This window comes from Meriones unguiculatus, chromosome 9, assembly GCF_030254825.1.
Source record: "Meriones unguiculatus strain TT.TT164.6M chromosome 9, Bangor_MerUng_6.1, whole genome shotgun sequence".
Lineage (NCBI taxonomy): Eukaryota > Metazoa > Chordata > Mammalia > Rodentia > Muridae > Meriones > Meriones unguiculatus.
In genome coordinates, this window is record NC_083357.1 from 118,917,341 (window position 1) to 118,938,997 (window position 21,657).

A 21,657-nucleotide genomic window follows, 5' to 3' on the forward strand; every position below is an offset into this window, starting at 1 on the left:
GGAATACCAAATGGCAGAGAAATGAAGAAATGCTCAGCATCCTTAGTCATCAGGGAAATGCAAATCACCTTACACCCATCAGAATGGCTAAGATCAAAAACTCAAGTGACAACACATGCGGGAGAGGATGTGAAGAAAGGGGAACTCTCCTCCATTGCTAGTGGGAATATAAACTTGTACAACCACTTTGGAAAACAATCTGGCACTTTTTCAGAAAATTAGTACTGTTACCTCAAGATCCCTCCATTTTCTGAAGCTCCAGGATGCCAGAGCTTAGCAGAGCTGCCTCCTAATAAATGCAGGCAGCTAAAGGTTGTTCAGACTTTAACGCAGACTGCATCTCTAAAGAAAGCTAATGAGGTTGCCAGAAAGGAGCGATAGCCTCTCAGAGAGCCTTCTAACTGGCTAAATCCTAATTCAGAGCACTTCTAAAATAGTCTCAAAAACTGGACCTCCTTTTTACCGACTTTATATATTCTAATTCTCCCAGGTCTTTAAGTTGGTTGCTTTAAATGTTAAGCCTAAACATTAAACAGCATGATTATTTTCATCCCAATAAAGACTTTGTTTCCACTACAGACGTTTTAATTCTCTGCTGTACTAACAGACACAGGCAAAAAAAAGAAAAAAAATGTCATGCTACGGCATGAGTCCCTGGGGATTGCGTGGCCTGTATCCATCTGCACTGACGAGCTAGGGGAGAGAAAAGTGTGATGATTTAAGACACATGGAAATGTAGACACTCAAATGCTTCTTAACATGAAAAGCTGGACCCATGGAAACCTGTCAAAGGTAACAGTGGTACAAAGGCGTATATTCAGCAAACACCACAAAAAGGTAACCTTTCCTGAACACATGCAGAGAGAGAGAGAGAGGGAGGACAAAGTCCAGGAGGAAGAGCAGGAAAGGGGTTGTTCTCAGTTCCTCCGGCATGCTGAACAACGCAAGCTGTACTTTAGTCAGAACACACTGGGCTGGGAGCAGGGGTGTAATCCAGCAGCAGGACACTTGACTAGAACGTGCAGACTCCCTGGCTATGAACTCCAGCACATGAAAAAAAGTATTTTATATGCATAAGCAGGATGTGTGCATACACACATTCATATAATACAAACGGGACTACAAATCCCCCAGAGGGCTGTATGGACTTTATGTTTCTAGGTTTTGCAATCCAAAATTAGGCAGAGGACCTAGGATAAGGAAGACTTAAAGTATGGCTGATTGGTGAGGGAATGAATGATCTAAGTTGATAAGGCCCTGTAAAACTTTGGAAAAGCATCAGGACCAGTACTTTTCACTGACAAGTTTCATGCAGAGGGAACTTCCTGTTCTTCCTCTGTGAAGGCTTGCAGACGTGAGGAAGAGACAGGTCTTAGGTAACACACATGCCAAGCTCAACGTTGTGCTTAAGGCTGTTTCTGAGAAGCTGCTACTTCACTCCAAATGAATATTCTACACTTGACATGTTTGAAAAAGAGTCAAGAAAATCACACATACAAAAAAATTATCAAAACCACGGCAGCTTTGTCAAGAGACAAGGGACACGGTGGGAACTGTGATAAGGAGCAGACCAAGTGGCTGGTGCAGCAAAGGGCTGGGCCACTGGTCCAGAGGAGAAGGCTCATCAGGACATGAAGTCCTGAGCTGACTACAGTGAGGGTCAGGCTGAGGACATTGCTGGAGATAGAGGGGCCTCCCTGCAAAGAAAACAAAAACAAAAACAAAAAAAAAACGAGGCATAGTGTATCTAAGACCTTTTAAGGCTACTTGGAACCTCCTGACTTGCCAGAGAAATGCAAGGCTGAATTCCAACCTCTGTGAAATTAATTCACAATGATGAAGACCCAAGAGTCAGGGATTTCAAGCACCTGCTTTACACTCTGCAGTAACTGTGATATCTCTGACTTGAGCCGGCCAGGGCACGTGAACAGTCAGAGGACAGAAAGGATGCAGACACACACAGCTGAGAGTAACTGAACTGCAGCCTGAAGTGAGTACACCAATTACCACAGTTTCATACTTTCTACAGACCCAGTAATTGCAAAGCATCAGAGCCCAAGCCGGAGCGACTCCATTTAATCCACTCTTTCCTGTCCTAAAACTAGTTCAAGCTAACCAGGAAACAAACAGGTTCCAGGGAGATCAAGAGGTGGACAGAAGGCCTCTGCAAAGGTCTCACACCCCTCTTCTGGTCTTCTCACTGTTGGAGGAATGTCAAGCAAATCAACATTTATTCACAGTCCTAGCTGGTTTCATATGAGCCCATGCACCACTGTTACTGATCTGGAAACACATCCACACATTAACTTCATTAAAGATCTTTATAAATCAAGAGATAACCATGTCTTTCTCATGCTAAAGTAAACACAGCATAAATGCTGAAATAGTGTCACTGGGCCAAAAAATGGTTATCTGGCAGGCAGCTCTTCACCAACTTCCCAGGAATCGAAGCATTAATTGACTAAAAACCATCACACACTGCGCCACCTTCACTCCATTATCAGTTTCTAAAGACGTCATGCCTACACTTTGCCTTTCAGCACTGGGAATAGAATCTGAGGCCTCTCCTGTCCCAGGAAAGTGGTCCACTACCAAGCTAAACACACTAAAGGCTTCATAAACCAACTACTTTTTGTATAGATGGCCCTTAGAAACAATCTTATGACTATAACAGCTCTCAGAACAGATACAGAGTATATAAATATTAATGCACAAATTCATAAACTGGAACACAGAAAGAGTAAAGAATCCAGGAGTGGAATGCAAAGCAGCCTTACTTTTTTCACCACTCTGAAAGAACATTCCATTCAAAACACCTAACAAATTTATCAATGGATTTTTAGTGTTGTAATAATTTTCCGTATTATTTCACAAGAGCAATCTTTAAAAGCAGTGGGAGAGTCTATTTAACATCCTACATGTTAAATCTATTGATAATTAATACTTAATATTTAATATAAATTCTTCTGTCAAAAAGTACTTCTGGAGCCAGGTGCTGTGGCACATGCCTGTGATTCCAGCACTCAGGGAGGCAGAGGCAGGTGGATCTCTGTGAGTTCAAGGCCAGGCTGGTCTACAAAGTGAATCCAGGACAGCCAGGGCTACACAGAGAAAGCCTGTCTCGAAAAACCAAAAGACAAACAAAAAAAAAACAACAACAAACAAAAAGTACTTCTAACGACTATGAAATTCATTTATAATTTCAAGGAGTTGTTTTGAGAAGGTTATATTAAGAATAATAAACAATGATTGAAGAGACATTTCTCAAAAAAATTCTTGAGTCTGAAGTTTTAATTTTCCTGGGCAAATGTATTAAGTCTGAAGCTCATAAATTTTCCTGAATGCTGAGAAGCTCCTAACATGCAATGACCTTACACTGTGATAAACCTATCTGTGAGGGAGGAGGCCCTCCCCACTCAGACACACCGGCACCAGCATCTCTCAGTTGTGAGGCTGAGATGCAACCTCCCTGATCCTCTAATCATGGCTGTGGTTACTGGGGAGACCCTGGCCAAGGGCCTGATGGAGTGTGACTCCTGCTGTGACCACTGCTGGTCTCTGGAAGAGAAGTTGCCCCTTGCTTGTCTCTGCATTTGAAGGTGCTCCATTCACTGGCCCCCGCTCTGACCAACCGACATGCACTGTTTCTTCTCTCAGCATGATAAAACAATGACACAAGTGAGGTGTGGCCCTGCATACTCAGCATCATGGGGGCAGAGCCCTCTCCTCCTAGGTCAGTGGAACTGAGTATCTGAGAGAATCAGGGACCCAGAGCTCAGGTGTAGCCTGTAGCCTGCATGCAAGATGGAGGAAGAGTGAAGACTTTCAGAGGGCTGGCTCAGCCACCCTGGAAAACTATGTAGAGGCAGCCATAAACACATGATCTCTAAGAGTCCTAAGACGGTGTGTAACCATGCAATTCTTCTGAAACTAAAACAGTCACCCCCTCCCTACCACAAACAAAAGTGCGTCCACAGTTCTACTCAGGGCTTTGCTGTATTATTGATCAAGAATGCAGCATTACAGAAATGGTAATGAAGTAAACATGTGTGAAGAGTTGAAAGCTTTGACCCACTGTGCCTCACATGATAACCTTATATGAACAGACTAATTGCTGGACTAACTTAAAACCCTGCAAAATCATGAAGACGGGCAGCAAATGAGAAAGGTAAATACAGTGCTTACTTTCTTTACACGCGTGGCAGTAGCCAAGGAAAGACAACAAAAAGAAGAGGGCACACAGGAGGTCTGCTCGGCCAACAACACCAGCAACCTTAAAAGAAGGGGGAGAGGAGGAGATTTACGTAAAAAATAAACATTTCTAAATCGTAGCTATTCAAAACATACCTTAGACACAGAACAAGCAACTTACCAGACCGCACCCCCAATGACACCGGGTTGGCTACCCAGCCCAGCGGTGTGTCCCACTGCTGGCTTGTTCTCGTCACCCTTGCACAGGGCTTCATCCCATTGCTTTAAGAGAAACTGGGCTATCTCAACACACTGTTCTGGGCATGGCACATGTCTAGCAAAAGGCGTGTTATTTAACATGTCACACCCAAGAGCACCAAAATCCCGGATTTCTCATGCTCCACAGGAGATGTTACCAGCTCAGAGAGCACAGTACTAAAAAAATAATCCTGGGACCGGCAAAATAGAACAGTCGATAAAAAGTACTTTCTGCACAAGCCTGGAGACATAAGTTTGATCCCAGAACCCACAGAAAGGGGGATGAAGAGAACAAACTTCAGAGTCCTCTAGCTTTTACATGTGTTCCATGGCATGCATGCCACCTCCCTCCCCCAATATCAGGCATGCACACACTTCAGGCATGAACACACATATACACAATAATAATAATAAACTGAAAAGAACTTTAAATCTGATTGGAAACACGAAGAGCCTAAGTAGGAAATATATGTTAAAAGTCAGCCATTTAGGCAGAAAGAAAAGGGCAGGCTTGATGTCTCTGGGCTTCCTCTGCCATCTTTTCCTCCCTTCCGACTCAAACTGGATTAGAGGATTAACCTGCGAAGTTAGGAGCCCTCCACAGTGACCCATGAGATGAAACAGAGGATAATTCCACCCTTTTCCTCTCCTCATTTCCAACATGACAACTTCCTTCCTCCTTTCCCTTTGTGACAATGAAGCCCTTTTTCTTCCAGGCTGGTTATCCCGGTGATTGCTCTCCAGATATGTCAGCGCAGGCAAAGACAGAACTCCCCTGCTCCACTCACGGATGTCCTTTCCTAACCAGCCCCCAAATGCGGCATATACCAAACCACTTTAATAGATGGCAAGTGAATCCCTTCTCAAAGGACAGCTAAACTGTCATGCCTGTGGAAATTAGACACACATGTTTCCCTAAGAGCGTGTGGTCAACAGCTGAACAAGAACGCCTTTAAGAACAGTCTTCCTTGTGCACATGAGGGCTGAGGTGTGCTGTCACTACAGCTACAATCCCCCAATGGAGGTGCACTGGGAAATTCATGGTGTTAGGACAGGGTAAGATGTAAAAGGAGTCGATGAATCCATCCCAGCAGGAGCACGGGTGAGAGGAAACCTACAGAGAGGCAAGAGTGACGGTCAGTGCTGCAACTCCTTGGGATCCAGGGTCAGCCAGGAGACTGTCCTGTTGGCATGTCTGTGAATAAATCTCTAAACCAGCCAGCTGAGGCAAACCCTCTCTCAATGTGGGCAGCACCATTCCAGGGGCTGAGGTCTTCAACTCAGTAAAAAGACAGTGAGCTGAGCACTATCATTCTTCTCTGCTCCCTGACTGGATCTGCCCAGCTAGCTCATGCTCCGCAGCCAGACCTTCCCTGCCATCATGGGCTGTACCTAACTGTGAGCCACAATCAATCCTTCCTTCATAAAGTTGCTTTTGCCAGGTATTTTGTCACAAAAATGGTAACAATCAACCAGCAGAGAAAGCAAGGGGCCAAACAAGCTTAATGAGAGAACAGGAAGAGAACATGGCAGTCCACTGGAGTGGAATCTACCACGAGAGTTCACTCAACCAAGGACACAGCAAGCAATCAGAGATGCAGCTTCAGAACAGAGCCTGGCATGTGGTAGGTGTGGCTCCCTGTCAGTCCCTTCATGAATCCCAGAAGGCTTCCAAACAGGATAAAGTGCAAGCAGGAAAAGGCCCAAGGAGGCTCATTGGGGGATGGGGGACTGCAGCTATGTCATAGTGCCAAGTAAGGAAGTGGTTAGAAAATCCAGGCTTTGTGGGCTTCTAGCTGGATACAGGGAGAGGAGCCTTTTAGAGCTGTGGGTTAGTGCAGACTGGACCCCAAACCCTCAGAAGCAACCAAAGCCAATTCAGAGTTACTGTCCAAGGAGCCACAAAGCAACAAGCTAAGATGAGGGAGAACAGGTGAACGGAGCTTCTTGGAATGGCTGAAGGGAAAGGAGTAGTTTGGAAAAGAACCAGGGACAAAGCCAAAAGAACCAGGCTGTTGGAGCCCCATCTATCAGAGTGGCTAAGGTACATGCACAGAACTGCTAAGAAATGAACTTTAAGCAAACACCTTATTTTCTAAAGGAGAGCTTTTCTTTTGCTAAACTACTGTCCTGGTCATGGGCTTGAAGTTTGGTAAGTGAGCCATTTCTCCATCCCTATTTTTGTAAACTATTAAAGACAATCTCAAGTCTTTAAGTGATGAATGTTGTACTACCTGACATAAAAACAAACAAAAGATAAATCTATGCCAAGTGTTTTAAAGTAAAGAAGAATTTAGCATTTAAATGAATATTTAAATTATAGAGAGTTCACAGCATAGAATGTCAAAGGCTGTCCAAGAACAGGCTATATCCAACCACTGGAAAATGGACATGAGAAAGACAAGATAAGCCTTTTTTCTTTCTTTCTTTCTTTCTTTCTTTCTTTCTTTCTTTCTTTCTTTCCTTCCTTCCTTCCTTCCTTCCTTCCTTTTTCCTTCCATCCTTCCTTTCTCTTTCTTGATATTTGCAAAATATGTATTTTCAGGCAAATTTCTCTCCAACAGCTCTATTTTTATTTCAGATAACCTAAAACATAAAAACCTAAAAACTTGTCAAGCTTCTCTGAGAAAAAAAAAAAAATCAATGTGCCCTCTGTCAATCCATTAAACAGGTAGCATCTAAGCTTCCAAACAAGGAACAAGATATGAAATTGGAGACAGGGAGGAGGTGGGCAAGGGTCTCCCTACTAATTCTTTTTGATGGATGGTGCATGCCTACAATCCCAGAACTTGAAAGATAGAGGCAGGAGTACAAGGGTTCAAAGCCTTCTTCATCTAAATAGCTACAAGTAATTTTGAGACTAGCTAGGATACAAAGACCATATCTTGTCCCTCTCCCTGGCAAAACATCTGGATGGGTGGGTACAAGCCTTAAAGAGCCTTCAGTCTTTCTGATCCTAGAACCCAGGCAACTTGTCACCTTTAGCCACCCTTTAAGTATAATGGTACCCACGTCCTCCAGGAGGCCTGGGGGGTATCTCATCCTGATGGCTGAGCCAATGCCGGACGCCTACACGGTATCTGTCTATGCCTCTACTCCCTCACAGGGAACAACACCCTGTCCAAAGCTTCGCGTGCCTGCTAACAATTCAGGGATTGGGGTGGATTTTGACTTCTATCAGCCGAGGAACAAATCCATCTGTCTGTAGTGTCTTCCCTGCCAATCAGAGCCCAGAAGAGAACCAATTTGTTCTACTTTGAGTGGGGCCACCTGGGCTTTGGTCAGAACCCTATCTCAGGTACTCCTGATGGCTAGGAAATAAATGTTAGCTGCTAAAGTTGGTTATGGTGGCTCATCTCTATAATCACAGCACTTCAGAGGCTAAGGCAGAAGGATCAGGCAGTCAAGGCCAATCTACATAATACCCTGTCTCAAAAAAAGAAAGAAAGAAAGAAAGAAAGAAAGAAAGAAAGAAAGAAAGACCCAACAAAATAAAACAAAAACCTCAATAATAACATAAAAAAAATAACATCAGTCTTTTCTACAAGAGGCAAAAATAGCTTCAGTATTACCACTGGGGGTGGGAGGAGAAGGTAAAAAACTCATTAATATAAATTACAAAGAAACGCAAGTCATTAAGACCTGGTAGGCCTCATGCTGCTACTCCATCCTCAACACACACACAGACACACATTTGCTCCAGTCTGTACTGCCCTATACCACAGGGAGCCACATGCAGGGTGGAGCTGCCACGGCCACACCACAGCAGAGAACTGGCTGTCTCTCCCGCCCTGGGAGGACACCCGAGCGCCATTCCCCTGCCACCTGAAGATAAGCTCCAGGTGTCTTGCTCTTTGCACACATTTAAAGCTGGCATTAAAGCATGCAGAGTGGAAGATAACAGGAAAAAGCTGATAAGAGGAAATTGGATAGTGTGTCAAAATAATGGAAGGTAAACATACAAAATGCCTGTCTGTGAATGCTAATTTTTAATTATTCCTTCTTTCCTGAAGTCCGAGTTTAAATGGCTGGCAGAATGGAATGGCAGAGTTGAAACACTGCTCTTTCCCGACAGGTAGCACCCCACCCCTGCTGTGTGTGCTCGCTCATGCACACATGTGCACGTAGAAGCCACGCACCAACCCTGGGTATATTCCAGGGGCGGGCCACCGTGCCTGAGATAGGGTCTCTCATGAGTCCAGAACTAGGGAAGTAGATTGGCCTGGCTGGCCTCTGGCTCCCCGTCATGTACACAAATGCCCTGTGCCAGGGATTCCATGTGGTGCCAGCCACCAGTCTCACTCCCCACGTTTGCACAGCAAGATCATTACTAGCTGAGCTACCACCTCTCTACCTCCCTCAATTCCATTTAAATCCGGAATATGACTGTTCAAGATTGGCACAGAAGCTGCATTCATCAGCAGTGTGTGTGTCTTTGTGTGTACACACACTGAAGCATACCCAGGCCTTGAAATCTTTTTATAAATCAACTTTTCAAAACTTAAAACCAGAATTTTGGGATATCTTTGGCTAATCATTCAAATATTTAATTTTGGTTTTATAATTATTCCAGTCAGACAAGAGGCAAACAGTCAATCCAGTCAGGGTTTTCCCAGAAAGCCTCTTGCTTGTGTCAGATGCAGCACTGTATCTGAGATGTGGCAAGCACTTAGACCATGTGAGGCTGCACATGTACAAAGGTGAAGGCTTTAGGTGGCCTCGACAGCATCAGCCCACAGCCTTCCCAAAAGACACAGACCGCAAGAGTAAAGCCCCGGGTGTGGCTGCCTTGGCATATCAACCAGGACCGGAAGCATCTTCTGCTGAGGCTGGACAAGGCTGTCCAGTCAGGGGAGAGGGAGCCAAAGGCAGGCACACACTCAGACAGCCCTTCTCGGAGAAGAAAGGGAAGCGGACACAGGGGGAAGGGAGACGAGGTGAGATCGGGAGGGACTAAGGCGAGAGGAGGGAGGGGAACTTCCCACCGGGATGTGAAGTAAACAAATTAATTTTTAATAATCCCATGGTATTCTTGATATCAAAGAACAAACGTGAGAAATCGGATGCCAGAAACATTTCTGCTCAACATTTTAGAATTGATTTTAAGACCCTCAACAGGACAATCAGTTAAATGTAGGCAATGGCGTCTGCAAAAGGTCAGAGTGTGCTGCGAGAGAAACAGTGTATGTGCACTCTAATCCAGGTGTTTTGTAGCACCAGAGCAACCACATTCAGGCTCTTACTTCAGCAACACCCCACTTCACATTTTGCAAAGGTTCAGGATTGCACATAGGGGTTTCCTAACAACCTAAAAAATGTCCAGTTAAATCTCAACAGTCTGTGTCCACAGCGTATTCTTCTTTGTGTTCTAGGCAGAGACAAGGCCACAGGACAGCAGGTTAGGCTCCAGTCATTACTGCCTGTCACCTGGCCAAGTCTGTTACGGGGAAGATGTCCAGGGAGGGATGAGGAGGACGGTGGAGACCGCTGTGCCAGCCCCGGCTGCAGGACCTCGGAGTTGTAGCGTTCCCTACCCCACCACCTAATGTCATAGTTCTTTTATGCTAATTATATTCAGAAATTTTTGTAAATCACAAAGTCAGCTATTATAGAAAAATTGCCCAGGGCCGGGTGCAGTGTGCATGCTTTTAATCCCAGCACTCAGGAGGCAGACAGATGGATCTCTGTGAGTCACAGTCCAGTGTGGTCTACATAGGGACCTCTATGCCAGCCAGGGCCTACATAGTAAAACCCTGTCTCCCAAAAATGAAGAAATAAAGCTAGCCCAGTCTCTGCACTGAGGAAGGCTCTGAACTGCTTGCCTTCAGGCTCCAAAGTCAGGCAACATCGGCGTTTATGCCCTTGAAGCTGGTGTTACCACACAGACTAAACAGACAAGGCCACCCCAGACCCCAGCGCTGTGAGGAAGAGGCTCCCAGTATGGTAGCTGTTATTTACCCTGAAGGAGCTCTCTGGCCCAGAATCCATTGTTTCAGATATCTGACAAGGAGAGCATTGTTTCCCGAGGACAGAGTGGCGGGGACCCTACCTCTGCACACAAGAGGAGCACACAGAGCCTGTTTTAGAAAACCACATGGCACACAGATGTCTCACTTCTTACACGCAGTCTGCCACACGCGGGCGGTACTTACACACTCAGTGTGCACTGGGTGGACAGCAAACAGCAGTGCGGCCAGCAGGGACGCTCTGGGGGCCAGGCGGACCCTCCGGCCTTCACTGGTGTACCGCAGGCCACCAAACAGTACCGAGAAGACATCCAACATGAGCACAGAGACGGCACCGTGCAGGAGGATGTTGACCACATGGAAGCCCACGGGGTGGAAGCCTCCAGAGAGAGAATAGTTGATCCTGCAACAGACGGGGTTGTTCACAGTAGATGAGCAAAGCACACACACCAGAACAGCGGCTTCATGCGCTCTCGGTGAAAGCCGCACAAAGGCAGCCACGCCTGCCCGGCCAGCAACCGGCACACAATGGGCCGCAGGAGAGGGAGAGAACTGACACTCCACTGGGCAAGGCTCCGATGTGGGCGGAGGCCAGGAGCAAAGCTACCCCACTTCTCAGTGCCCCAGAGGGACGTTTTCCGAGGACGAGGTAAACCGCATGTTCCTCAGGGCTACCCCGCAGGGGCCTGGACTTAAGTCAGCTATGTAGCCCACACGGCTGCACAAAAAAAGCGTTTTTACAGTGTGCATCCTGGCCTCCTCCCACAGGACACCTTCCTACGGTTACCCGGCGTCTTCCTTTTGTCTGTATCACAACTGCTGGCGGTTCTAATTGTTTTTAAGTGTTTCTCTGCAAGATCGAAACACGCGTATAAACGCCCCCCAGAAACTGGTATATGAGCTGTCACGTGACCGGCAGCTCCGGTTAAGGGAAGCTACTTCATTCGCAGTTCAGAGCTTAATTTTGTCATGGAGACAAACAAACAGTTTTATCGGATGCTTGTGTTGCTTTGATGCGTACCGTATGTTCCCTCGGTGCTTTGCTAACCAAACTGTAAGGGGGGCTCTCCGAGAACTAAGACAGATGCTTTGCTGCCACAAGCATCATCCGTGTACAGGGGCGGGGCTAATCGCTGTAATTCCAGGGTTAGTTTGTGCAGCTGAAATGGAGCTTCCTCAGGTACATCCATCCTCTCAGCCTCCCTGGGGCCAGCTTCCTAAGACCTGAAATGAGCACAGCTATCTTAGAACACACGTGGATTCTACCTACCTGGAAACTAATGCCTGGACCCCCATATGCTGTTACGGGGGAACCTTAGTGATGTGCTTGCTCCTACTGTCACAGCTTACCTGAAAGTCAGGACAGTGAGGGGCCGGTAGGACTTGTGGCTGGTGTTGCTGCTCAGTCTACTGCCCCAGAAGTCATGGTGCCACAGGTCACCCAGGGGCGTGTCTGCCCGGAGGTCCTACAGGAACACAATGGGACACTCTGGACAAGGAGTCATGACTCTCCCCAGTCTTGCACGAAAGCCTTGAAAGCTCCCCTAGGCTGTCAACTCCACCCCACCCCTCCTTCCCACTAGCCCTCAGCCCAACGCCCATCATCTAGGATTCAGCCACTGAATCCACTGTATCCTCATAATTTCTATATATATAAAGAACTCCACAATGCACATCAGCTTACCCTACCCACAGAGTTTATAGCCTTTCATTAGCTTCCCACCTTCCTGGGTCAAAAGGTTGGACATAGACGGATCTCTATGAGTGAGAGGCCAGCCTGGTCTACAGAGTGAGTTCTAGGACAGCCAAGGACACAGACTACACAGAGAAGCCATGTCTCAAAAAACAAAACAAAACAAAGCAAAACAAAAACAAAAACCATGCTGAATGAACAGACAACTTGCTATTACGATCACCACTAGCCTTTCACAGCCAATTAAATAACAATAAAAAGACAATATCCAGTATAAAGTTAACATTTTGGGGAGCATGAGTTAAGCAAATTATGAAACTAGGGGAAGAAACTTTCCATACAATTTTAAAATATAAAATTACTAACTATTAAACCAAACTGTCTTTCTGATGAGAAAATTTAACCTTATATCATACCAAACATGCCTAAATGCATTTTTCTTATCATTTAAAACATGAACCAAATGCTATAAAAAATTAAATGAGGGGCTGGAGGGATGTTCATGCTGTGCTCTTTCAGAGGACCCGAGTTCAGTTCCCAACATCTGTGCTGGGAGAGTCACAATTTCTCCTGTTGCCCCACATAGTCACATGACCAGCCCCTGACTCCGACAGGTGGGTGTCCCTAACAGGTATTATTAGCTTTCCAAGAATGGTCTTGGGAGCAGATAGATGCTCAAGCATTGAAGAAATGGCTAAGTGTGTCAAGAATGCACACTGCTCTCCCAGAGGATCTGAGTTTGGTTCTCAGCAAACTTGGGCACAGAACCACCTACAACTCCAGCTCCAGGAGGTTCAAGAGCCTCTTCTGCCCACCTCAGGCACCTGCGCACACACACACACACACACACACACTTTAAAAAAAGACTGTTCCCAAATAGGATGTGGTCAAATGACAGTCTCAAAGAACAAACATCACGCTGCAGTCTAGACGTCAGGACTCCTTGAGTGAAGTGCTCGCCGACTCAAGGGAAGGCGGCAAGGGGCGGAGCAGAAGCCAAGGGATCACTTGCTCCTCACTGCGACTTTCACTTCTACCAGTTTCAGTGGCCTTAAAAATCTAAATCAAGCATCCAAGGAGCCAGCTGGATGTTTTACAAAGATCACAGGATCCATCTGCTCCCTCAGTAACAACAGTGGAAGCCCAAGCCTTTGTGTATTGCCATGAAAGTGCTTGTTCCGTCGAGGCAGTTGGGAGTAGCACTGTACCCTCCCTCAGAACAAAAAGTGACAACAATGAAGCTCTAAGTGTTTAATTTGGCACAGCCTACATGAAAGCAGAGTGATTTACGGGAACACCGGATCGTATCTGAAATTCCTAACACCGGATCGTATCTGAAATTCCTAACACCACTCTCTCAGAGATCATCTTATGAAGCAAAAAAATGGCAACTCAGCACAAGGAGGCACCTAGCAGACAGTATCCGCCACCCCCGGCCCGGAAGCCACTGCTCAGACTATGAACACAGCCTCAGGAGTGGAGCTGGCCATTCCTCTCATCACGGAAGGAGAAAAGCAGGGCTGGCAAGTTATGCAGGGCCAGGAGGTGCCATTCCAGAGTGTACTGCTCAAACCACAGCTGGCAGAGGCACAAGATGCCTGTCACCTTCCTCTCACAGGAAAGGAGAGCTGCAGCAAGGCTCCATAGAGCGCCCTCCATAGAGCCCATGTTTCCATCTTCCCAGCTCAACAGAATTCTCCAACACTGGACCTGAATCAACAACCCTTTACATACCCATGTGGAAGCATGAAGAAAATCACAATAAATGACATAACTGAAAAAGCAAAGTCGAATCCTCATTAGAAAAGCTACTCTCTGGCTGGCAAGCCGTCAGGGTGGCACAGCTGCTCAGAGCAACTTGCTTCTTCGAAGAAGCATGGTCAAGAAAGAACTGCAGAGGAGTCTTCGCTTAAAGGTGGCAGGGGAAGGAAATCACAAGTGGAATCACCAGCTAACGTGAACATGAAGAGATACGGGCATGGTGGCTTACTCCTTTAAGCCTAGCACTCAGGAGGCAGAGGCACATGGATCTCTGAGTCTGTAGCCAGTCTGGCCTACACAGCAAGTTCCAGTTCAGCGCAATATAATGAGACTCTGACTCAGAAAAGTTAATTACAATATCATGCTACAAACAAAACACCTGCAAGTCCAACAAGGCTTTCTCTAACTCCGTAACACACAGTCTCACCATGTGGAGTTTTCTTTGATATTTCTATGTGAAAAGGACTTTTCCTCATTTGGTGACATCTATGATTTCAAATTAATATATATGCATATGTATAGTTAATGGCCTTTATTAACTTTGTAAACATGCAAAAACATACCATGGTGTGTGTGTGTGTGTGTGTGAGGACAGCTTGCAGTGTGGGTCCTGGGGAGTGAATTCGGGTCATTAGGCTTGGCTGCACATGTCTTACACTGCTGAGCCATCTTGGTGACCCTTCATTTCTTATGAGCACGCAACAACGGTGCTGCAAAAGCTCCTCCAATGACATGCCCCAAAGGCAGGGGCATTCCTTCACACTGTGGCCTTGGGCAAGCAACACATCCCGTGTGCTGAGCCTGGGCCACTTCTGAGCACGGCTCCCGCCTGCCGCCAACTTTCTTACTCTCACTGTCTTTTGGCTTATGTGACTCTTTTCTTTCCAACTTTACAATAAAAAAGACGACTCCTTTCCTGGCCTCATACAGCTGCAACTGGCAAACGAGAATGACTAGAGCTTGCAAGCTCAGCAGACTTGAGTCTGCAAACGTGAAATGAGCAGGAGCGTTGCATCCCTCGGCAGCACACTGCTTTCTTCCAGCAGCTGCCAGCACGCTGTCCTCACACAGTGAAGGACAGAGGCACAGCCAGCTGCTACAGATCACAACCTTTCAATGAGTGATTACATTCATCCATCACTAGAGAAATGGGTGAGTCTCTTTCTCTCCTCTTAGAGTACTCAAGCTGCAATGCTCTGCAGACCCCTGGACTTATAATCTGAGCAGAATGGCCTCTCTGATACATGTGCATGTGGGGTCTCTTCAGCACAGGCTGCCGACCTGAGGCAATGAACTTAGGTGATAATGCAGAAAATGGGTAACTATAGCTCATGAGGCCCAGACCCAGAGACAACCCAGCTTAACAGAGAATTAACTCCAACTTGGACGATTATTGAGTTACGAGGAAACTGGCATGCTCAAGTTTTCTAAAGGATTAAGACACAAACCTTATTGTTAACAATAGCTTCAGAATCATCAAAGACAAAATCTCCATCATAGCTCCTTGCAAAACACAGAAGGGAAACAAATCCCACAACTAACTTGGCCCAGAAAGGGGGCAGGACAGATGGGATGATGTGATCCAAGTCGGCGTCCAGCTCGGCCATCCTGAGAGTTGCAGGCCGCCAGCCTCCTGCTCCAGCATTATGCTGGGTAGAGATCTGCAAAGGAAATAACACCATGTCAACACCCTTAAGCACACTGTGGACATCATAAGCAAGCAAGAGCTAACCCAGTAAGTTCTGCTGTGATTTTACAGTGTGACCATTCATTCGACATATTAAGCTATGTTTTTCACACTTTAGTGGGCGGAAAAGTGACCCGACCTTGACCAATGAAATCTGTAGCTCCTGGGTTTCCAATGTTTCTTTCCAAAAATTCTGACTTAATAGCATTCTGTATTTACTACCCCATAAAACAGGTAATTTTTAGTTCTCAGAGCCAGCTTACAAGGCTTTGAAAAAGTAACAATCAACTTCATCGATACAGAAAATGAGTAACTGCACCTTGTTGGCACATGGGGAGTTAGAGTGTACTGTATGAAACATGACTGTGACCCCGACTCTTCAGTCTGTGTGTAGAACTCAAGTGCACATGCCAATTAGTTGAAAATCTCAGAGCGGACCCACAGGCAAGGGCACATGACAATGACTGACTGAACCGTGGTTTCCGTGCAGATGGAGGAACTGATTTCTTGGGAAGGTCTCAGAGAGAACGGAGCTGTCCCAGAGAGGGAGCACATCTGCACAGAGATCTGACTATCTGAAAGAGTCAGCTTAGGAAGACATACTTATTGAGAACTTCAAACAGACAAGGAGGTTTTACCGCAGCCTTGCCATTTACTATCTGTGTGGCTTTGCATCAGTCTCTCCACACATTGCCTGTGGAACACCTCAAAATGCAAGTCCTCTCCGGCTGTGAGAGCTGCCTAACAGCCCGGGGCCAATTCCAAGACTCAAACACAAAACTGTCTGCCAGTCAGCTATCTGTGCCCGTTCCCACCCAGCACACCCTCCCCACACCCACCACACCCTCCCCACACCCACCACACCCTCCCCACACCCACCACACCCTCCCCACACCCACCACACCCTCCACACCCTCCCCACCCTCCCCACACCCACCCCACCCTCCCCACACCCACCACACCCTCCACACCCTCCCCACACCCACCACACCCTCCCCACACCCACCACACCCTCCCCACACCCACCACACCCTCCCCACACCCACCACACCCTCCCCACACCCACCACACCCTCCCCACCCTCCCCACACCCACCACACCCTCCCCACCCTCCCCACACCCACCACACCCTCCCCACACCCACCACACCCTCCCCACACCCACCACACCCTCCCCACACCCACCACACCCTCCCCACACCCACCACACCCTCGATTAGTGCTTTTGTTTCTGGTCCCGTTGCTCAGTTCTAACCTTGTGTAAATTTGGAGAGCTAGTTAAACTCTCTGAACCAACTTCCTCATTACTAAATGGTAAGGAGCCAGCCTTCTTTGGAGTTCTCACTGGATTTGTGGAGGGGTGTTATTTGGCTTACAGGTCCCTCACTAAAGGAAGTTGTGGAAGGAACTCAAAGCAGGAACCCAGTTGCAGAGGAATGCTGCTTACTGGCTTGCTCAAATTGCTTTTTCTTACACAGCCCTGACTCATCTGCCCAGGGGTAGCACTGCCCAGTAGTCTAGGCCCTCCCTCATCAATGATTAATCAAGAAAATGCTCCCAAAGCTTCCCTACAGGCCAGTGTGAGGCAGACATGTTCTGAACTGAGTCCCTAGGGTTCTAATGGATGTTTGGTGAAGGCTGGCTATCATTATACTTTCCACGAGGCTGAACAATCTTTGGATTTGCTCCTTTAGGACTGATTTTTTGATACAAAGGCTCAGGTCCTCCTCCGTAAGAAAGCAGCCTTCTTTCTCCTTTCATGCTAATTAAAAAAAAAAAAATCCCAGGCTTGTCCAGGATGTAGCTTCCTTACATTTGGCTCCAGATCTCCAAATAAACACACAGATCAACAATATGCAACAATATGTCGATCAAATAGGAATCTCAGGCCACTTTTTTTTATAGTCTTTTGTCTGAATAAAGGTAGAGTCAGACTGATGGGCAGCAGAGCACACCTTTCAATGTCAGCACCGAGCCTTCTCACAGGCAGAGGCCCATTTACAGTGCAGACACAAAAGCCTGCAACCCTTCTTCTGCTGGTCCCCTGAGTATCACTGCCTGATGTAAGACTTGCTCTTGGCAAGTGTCAGGGGAACAGTCTGCCTACTTTCTGTCATTTTCTTTTCTTTCCACGGAAAAAGGTAAACCACTGTTTAAATCCTAACTGCAGTCAGGTGTCCATGAATACCCTGATTGCTGTTTCACAATCTAGCTTAAGAATAAAACTTCTGGAAGAGGGAGGATGAGTGGGATTGGGAGGAAACAAGGGAGGGGGCCACAGCCAGGATATAAATTGAATAAATTGTAATAAATGATAATAAAAATAAATAAAAGAAATTACTTCAAATTTTAAACAAACAAAAAAAATACTTAGAAGACACCATTGTTTTAAAAATGGAAAGAATAAATGTGTACTTCGATTTAGAGTTAGAGAATAAATGTGCAAGACACAAATGTTTTACACCAATTTTTAAATGTATAACAGATTACATGGGAACTACAAAGGATTACGTAAGTGGCTCTGATATTCTTGGGTTGAGCCCTAAACATTTGAATATGAAATCAGTTTGTTCTGAAGTCCAAATGCCCATGGGATTACTGATTGATGAAATAATCTGTGTTTCCAAATTAGCTACTGTATCTTTCCTGACTCTTCATACTCACAGCCCAAGCCAATCATTTTGGTATTCAAGCAACAGCCCACATATACGTAGGGTGGACTGTGGAGCCCCAACATTTGGGGTGCCCTGATGGACTAGACCCCCACTTTTCAGAAGTCAACTGAATTCATGAGTTGATGTCAAACTGATCACCTCTTCTTCTGCAGTGACCAAAACCATAGGACCTGCAGTGCAGAGAGGCATTCTGTCCCTGACCCTAGCCCTCAGTCCTCATCAGCTCCCCCCATTTCATGGAAGAATGTCTGCTCACAGGGGACAGCCCCTCAGCCCAATGCCTTTGCTGCTTGGTGGCAGTGGGCATGTTCAAATGCTCCCTTTTGATTAACAGATTTGTGTTCACATCCATTGCAGAACAGTCCAGAATATGCCTTTTATCAATAACGTGTTACAATCCAGTAGAAACCCACGTGAAGGTCTCAGACCCACTCCAGCAGTCCACAGCAAAGGTTCTGGAGACAGAGGCTGCACTTCCCCGAGCTGCACGCTTTCCCTAAGGATGTTTCTCCACCCTTTGTGTCTACGGTGGAATAAGGTACCACTGTGCTCTTGAGGCTGTGGTAGGGACTGAGTGAGGCAATACAAGCAGTTAGTCTCCATTTTCATTTGTTTTGAGCAGTTCATAGTCCCTGGTCCCCTGTCTTAATGTTCATGGTGCCATCTTAACAACCAGCAAAGCCCATCGGGTGACAAGGAAGAGGAACCCTTCTTCTGGGCAGATCTACAGCACATGGCTTCCCTCGTGAGGCATCTTTGCATCCTATACAAACTCCACACCACACAACCACCCTGATCCCAACTCTCCTTCCTCCAACAGGAAATGACCCTCATTCTACAATAAGGCTTGGTTCATGGGTAAATGAAACCATGGCCCCCAAAGGTGCCAGAGACCGTCATATCCATGTCAGGGTGTAGAAGAGGGCACTTTCTGGTTTTGACTAAGCAGCACATCTTACCAGCCTTACGAGGTGATGCCCTGCCTGTGAGCGCTGCCTCCTCCGCCACTGCTGAGGATGCTCACTGTGGCTCCGTTCCAGCAGGGCCCCATCTACACGGAACCTACTGAGGTTCTGAAAAGATAACAAAGCTGGTGTTTTGGTGGCTCCTGAACTCCCGTCTGAACTGTCTTCTTAGAGTAGCTCCATGTGGAGCAAACGAATAGCAAAGTGGTGTCCTGTTCCACTAGAAAGCTGGTCCTGGGGGAAACAACGCAGCTCAGGGAAGTGCAGCCACCTGTCCATGTAGCCGCAGTTCTCAAACTCCCAATATTAAGCCCCAAACAATTTCATCTGTCAATCAAAAGGTCAAAGACCTCAAACATGTCTCCTCAAAGGCTACATGGCACTGAAGCTTGAACCACGAACCCCTAATAACAATGGACAGCGGCCTAGGCTGAAAGAAGCAGAGCGACACCCACCTAGATGATGCGCCCTGGAAAAAACGGCAGCAGCCACCTGAAGAAGGCTCTTTTCCCAGGCCTGCAGAGGCCTCGTCCTCAACACTAAGGGCAATGCCTCCAAGGCCAGCTGTCCTTCAGGACAAAGCATGACCTTGCCTCTGGAAATCAGATTAAGCAACGTGATGGTTTCTGACCAGTATCCTGGCCTGATGCAGGGAGGCAAGCACACGTTGTGGCCAAGGCAAAGGAGCCACCCTTCCTCAGTAATGCTGAGCCAAAGGCAGAGTAGCAAGGTGCCTCCTGTGGTAGAGTAGCAAGGTGCCTCCTGTGGTGACCCGCCTTCCCAACTGAAGATTGCCCAAGTGGCTGCCCTTTGGAGGTTTCACACTTAGAAAGTTTTCACTTTGCTAGGGCACAGCCATCTTCCCACCTAGACGGGACATCACACCCCCGTTAGCCCTAGGGCGCACAGCTTGTTGGGGGCACAGCGGACAATAAGGGGTTCCGGTCAATCTTTACTATAATTGCTTCCAAAGTAATTCTCCCCATCTATCTGTTCCCAGGAGAGAGCAAAGTGTGGATGACTCAGTGACTGGAGCGTCCCTTTAACTCCGCCTTTCTTTTGTGTGTAGTTAAAAAAAAGAGAACACAAACAGCCCGCAGTCATAACATCAACAGCCCAGACTCCCCGTGGAGCTCGCGGAGGTGAGGCGATCGCTGCACCACCTGCTCGGCTTCCCCAACTCCTGGCAGCTCGGTGGCTCCAGGCTCCCAGGCCGCTGGCCCCGGCTCTGCCCCACGCGGGAGCGTAAAGTAGCTGGCGCGGCCGGGCGGCTCGCCGCGTAACCCCGGGCGGGCAGCCAAGCCATCGGCTGTGTCCAGCCGTCGCCCGCGCCTTGGCCAGCTGTGCACCGGGCGCGGGGACCCCGCAGCCAGGCGGCCGCCGCGCAGGATACGCTCCGGGCTACGGAGCCGAGGCGCGGCGGAGTCAGTCAGCGACAGGCGTGGGGCGGGCGCCGTGACCTCGGCTCGGGGCGGCGCGGGAGCCCGGGTCCGGGGCGCGCACCCCGCACCACGCGGTCTTTGTCCGGGTGCGGTTTCCAGCGAGGCGCCGGCCGCCGGAGGCAGCTCGGGTCCCGGGGCTAACTCCTCCCGTGGAGGTGCGGGGAGCGGGCGCCGCCCCCAGGCCCCCGCGCCGGGCTCGCGGCTCGGCGGAGCGCCCGGGAGCCCGCGCCCGCTCCGCGTCCAACTCCGCGCGCCCCGCGGCAGCGCTCAGCCCTCGGCGGGCCGCCCCGCGCGTTACCTGCAAGGAGCCCGAGCCGCGACCGCATCTCCCTCCCGCGTGCTCAAACTCCGGCGGCTCCGGGACCCGCCGCCGCCGGGGGAGGGGCCGCCGCGCCCCGCCCCCCGCCGCGCCGCGTCCCACTCGCGGCCGCCCGCTCCCGCTTGGTCCCGCCCCCCGCCGCGCGACTATCGGCTTCCCTTTCCGTCACTCACGGGCTCCCCGTCAGCTCATTGGTGCAGGTAGGGTGACGTCGGCACAGGGCGCTCGGCAGCGGAGGAGGCGCAGGGCCAGACGGGCTTGGCTAGGGCGCAGGAAGCGCCGCCTGGGCGCGCCGCGGAGGCCTGGCTCCCCTGGGATCCCGCGCGTTCTGAGCCTGCCGCCGGCTTGTCTCGCGCGCTCCGCCGAGGGCGCTTGGGTCCCTGCGGAAAACCCCAGCTCCCACGCTTCTTACCGTCTTGGAGTTACTGAAGCTGCGTCCCCACTTTCTTCCTCTTGAAAGGGGAAATGAGTTCTTCCTCCCAAGGCCCTGCAGCCTCAGGACTGCTGGTCCTCTTCGGAACAGAGCCGTCCAGTATGCTTTCAGGCCCCAGTCACGACCCCTAGATGCTACACTTCTCTCCTGATGGGAAGGCCACCCACTCACTTTCCATTCTCAGTGTTTATTTTTGCTGCCACCTTCAAGAGAGAACCTTTGTACTTTCCACGGCCAAACGTGCAGAACTCAAACCTCAGTGACCTCT

General features: G+C 48.4%; 1 protein-coding gene across 4 annotated transcripts in view; it reads right to left on the reverse strand.

Moving 5' to 3' along the window:
- Positions 1-21,393, reverse strand: part of Tmtc4 (transmembrane O-mannosyltransferase targeting cadherins 4) — a 57,701-nt gene extending 36,308 nt beyond the window's left edge. For 2 of the 4 annotated variants that reach the window (XM_060391660.1, XM_060391658.1), the window contains exons 1-5: positions 21,369-21,393; positions 15,318-15,530; positions 11,766-11,881; positions 10,602-10,818; positions 4,186-4,273 (exon numbers count right to left, since the gene is read on the reverse strand). In XM_060391660.1, the coding sequence (XP_060247643.1) occupies positions 4,186-4,273; positions 10,602-10,818; positions 11,766-11,881; positions 15,318-15,476 (580 nt within the window). In that variant the 5' untranslated portion in view covers positions 15,477-15,530; positions 21,369-21,393. Of the gene's footprint in view, positions 1-4,185; positions 4,274-10,601; positions 10,819-11,765; positions 11,882-15,317; positions 15,531-20,935; positions 21,090-21,368 lie in introns of those variants that run through there. The other 2 variants (XM_021644402.2, XM_021644394.2) reach the window with 1 other exon arrangement.
- Positions 21,394-21,657: the final 264 nt, after the last annotated feature.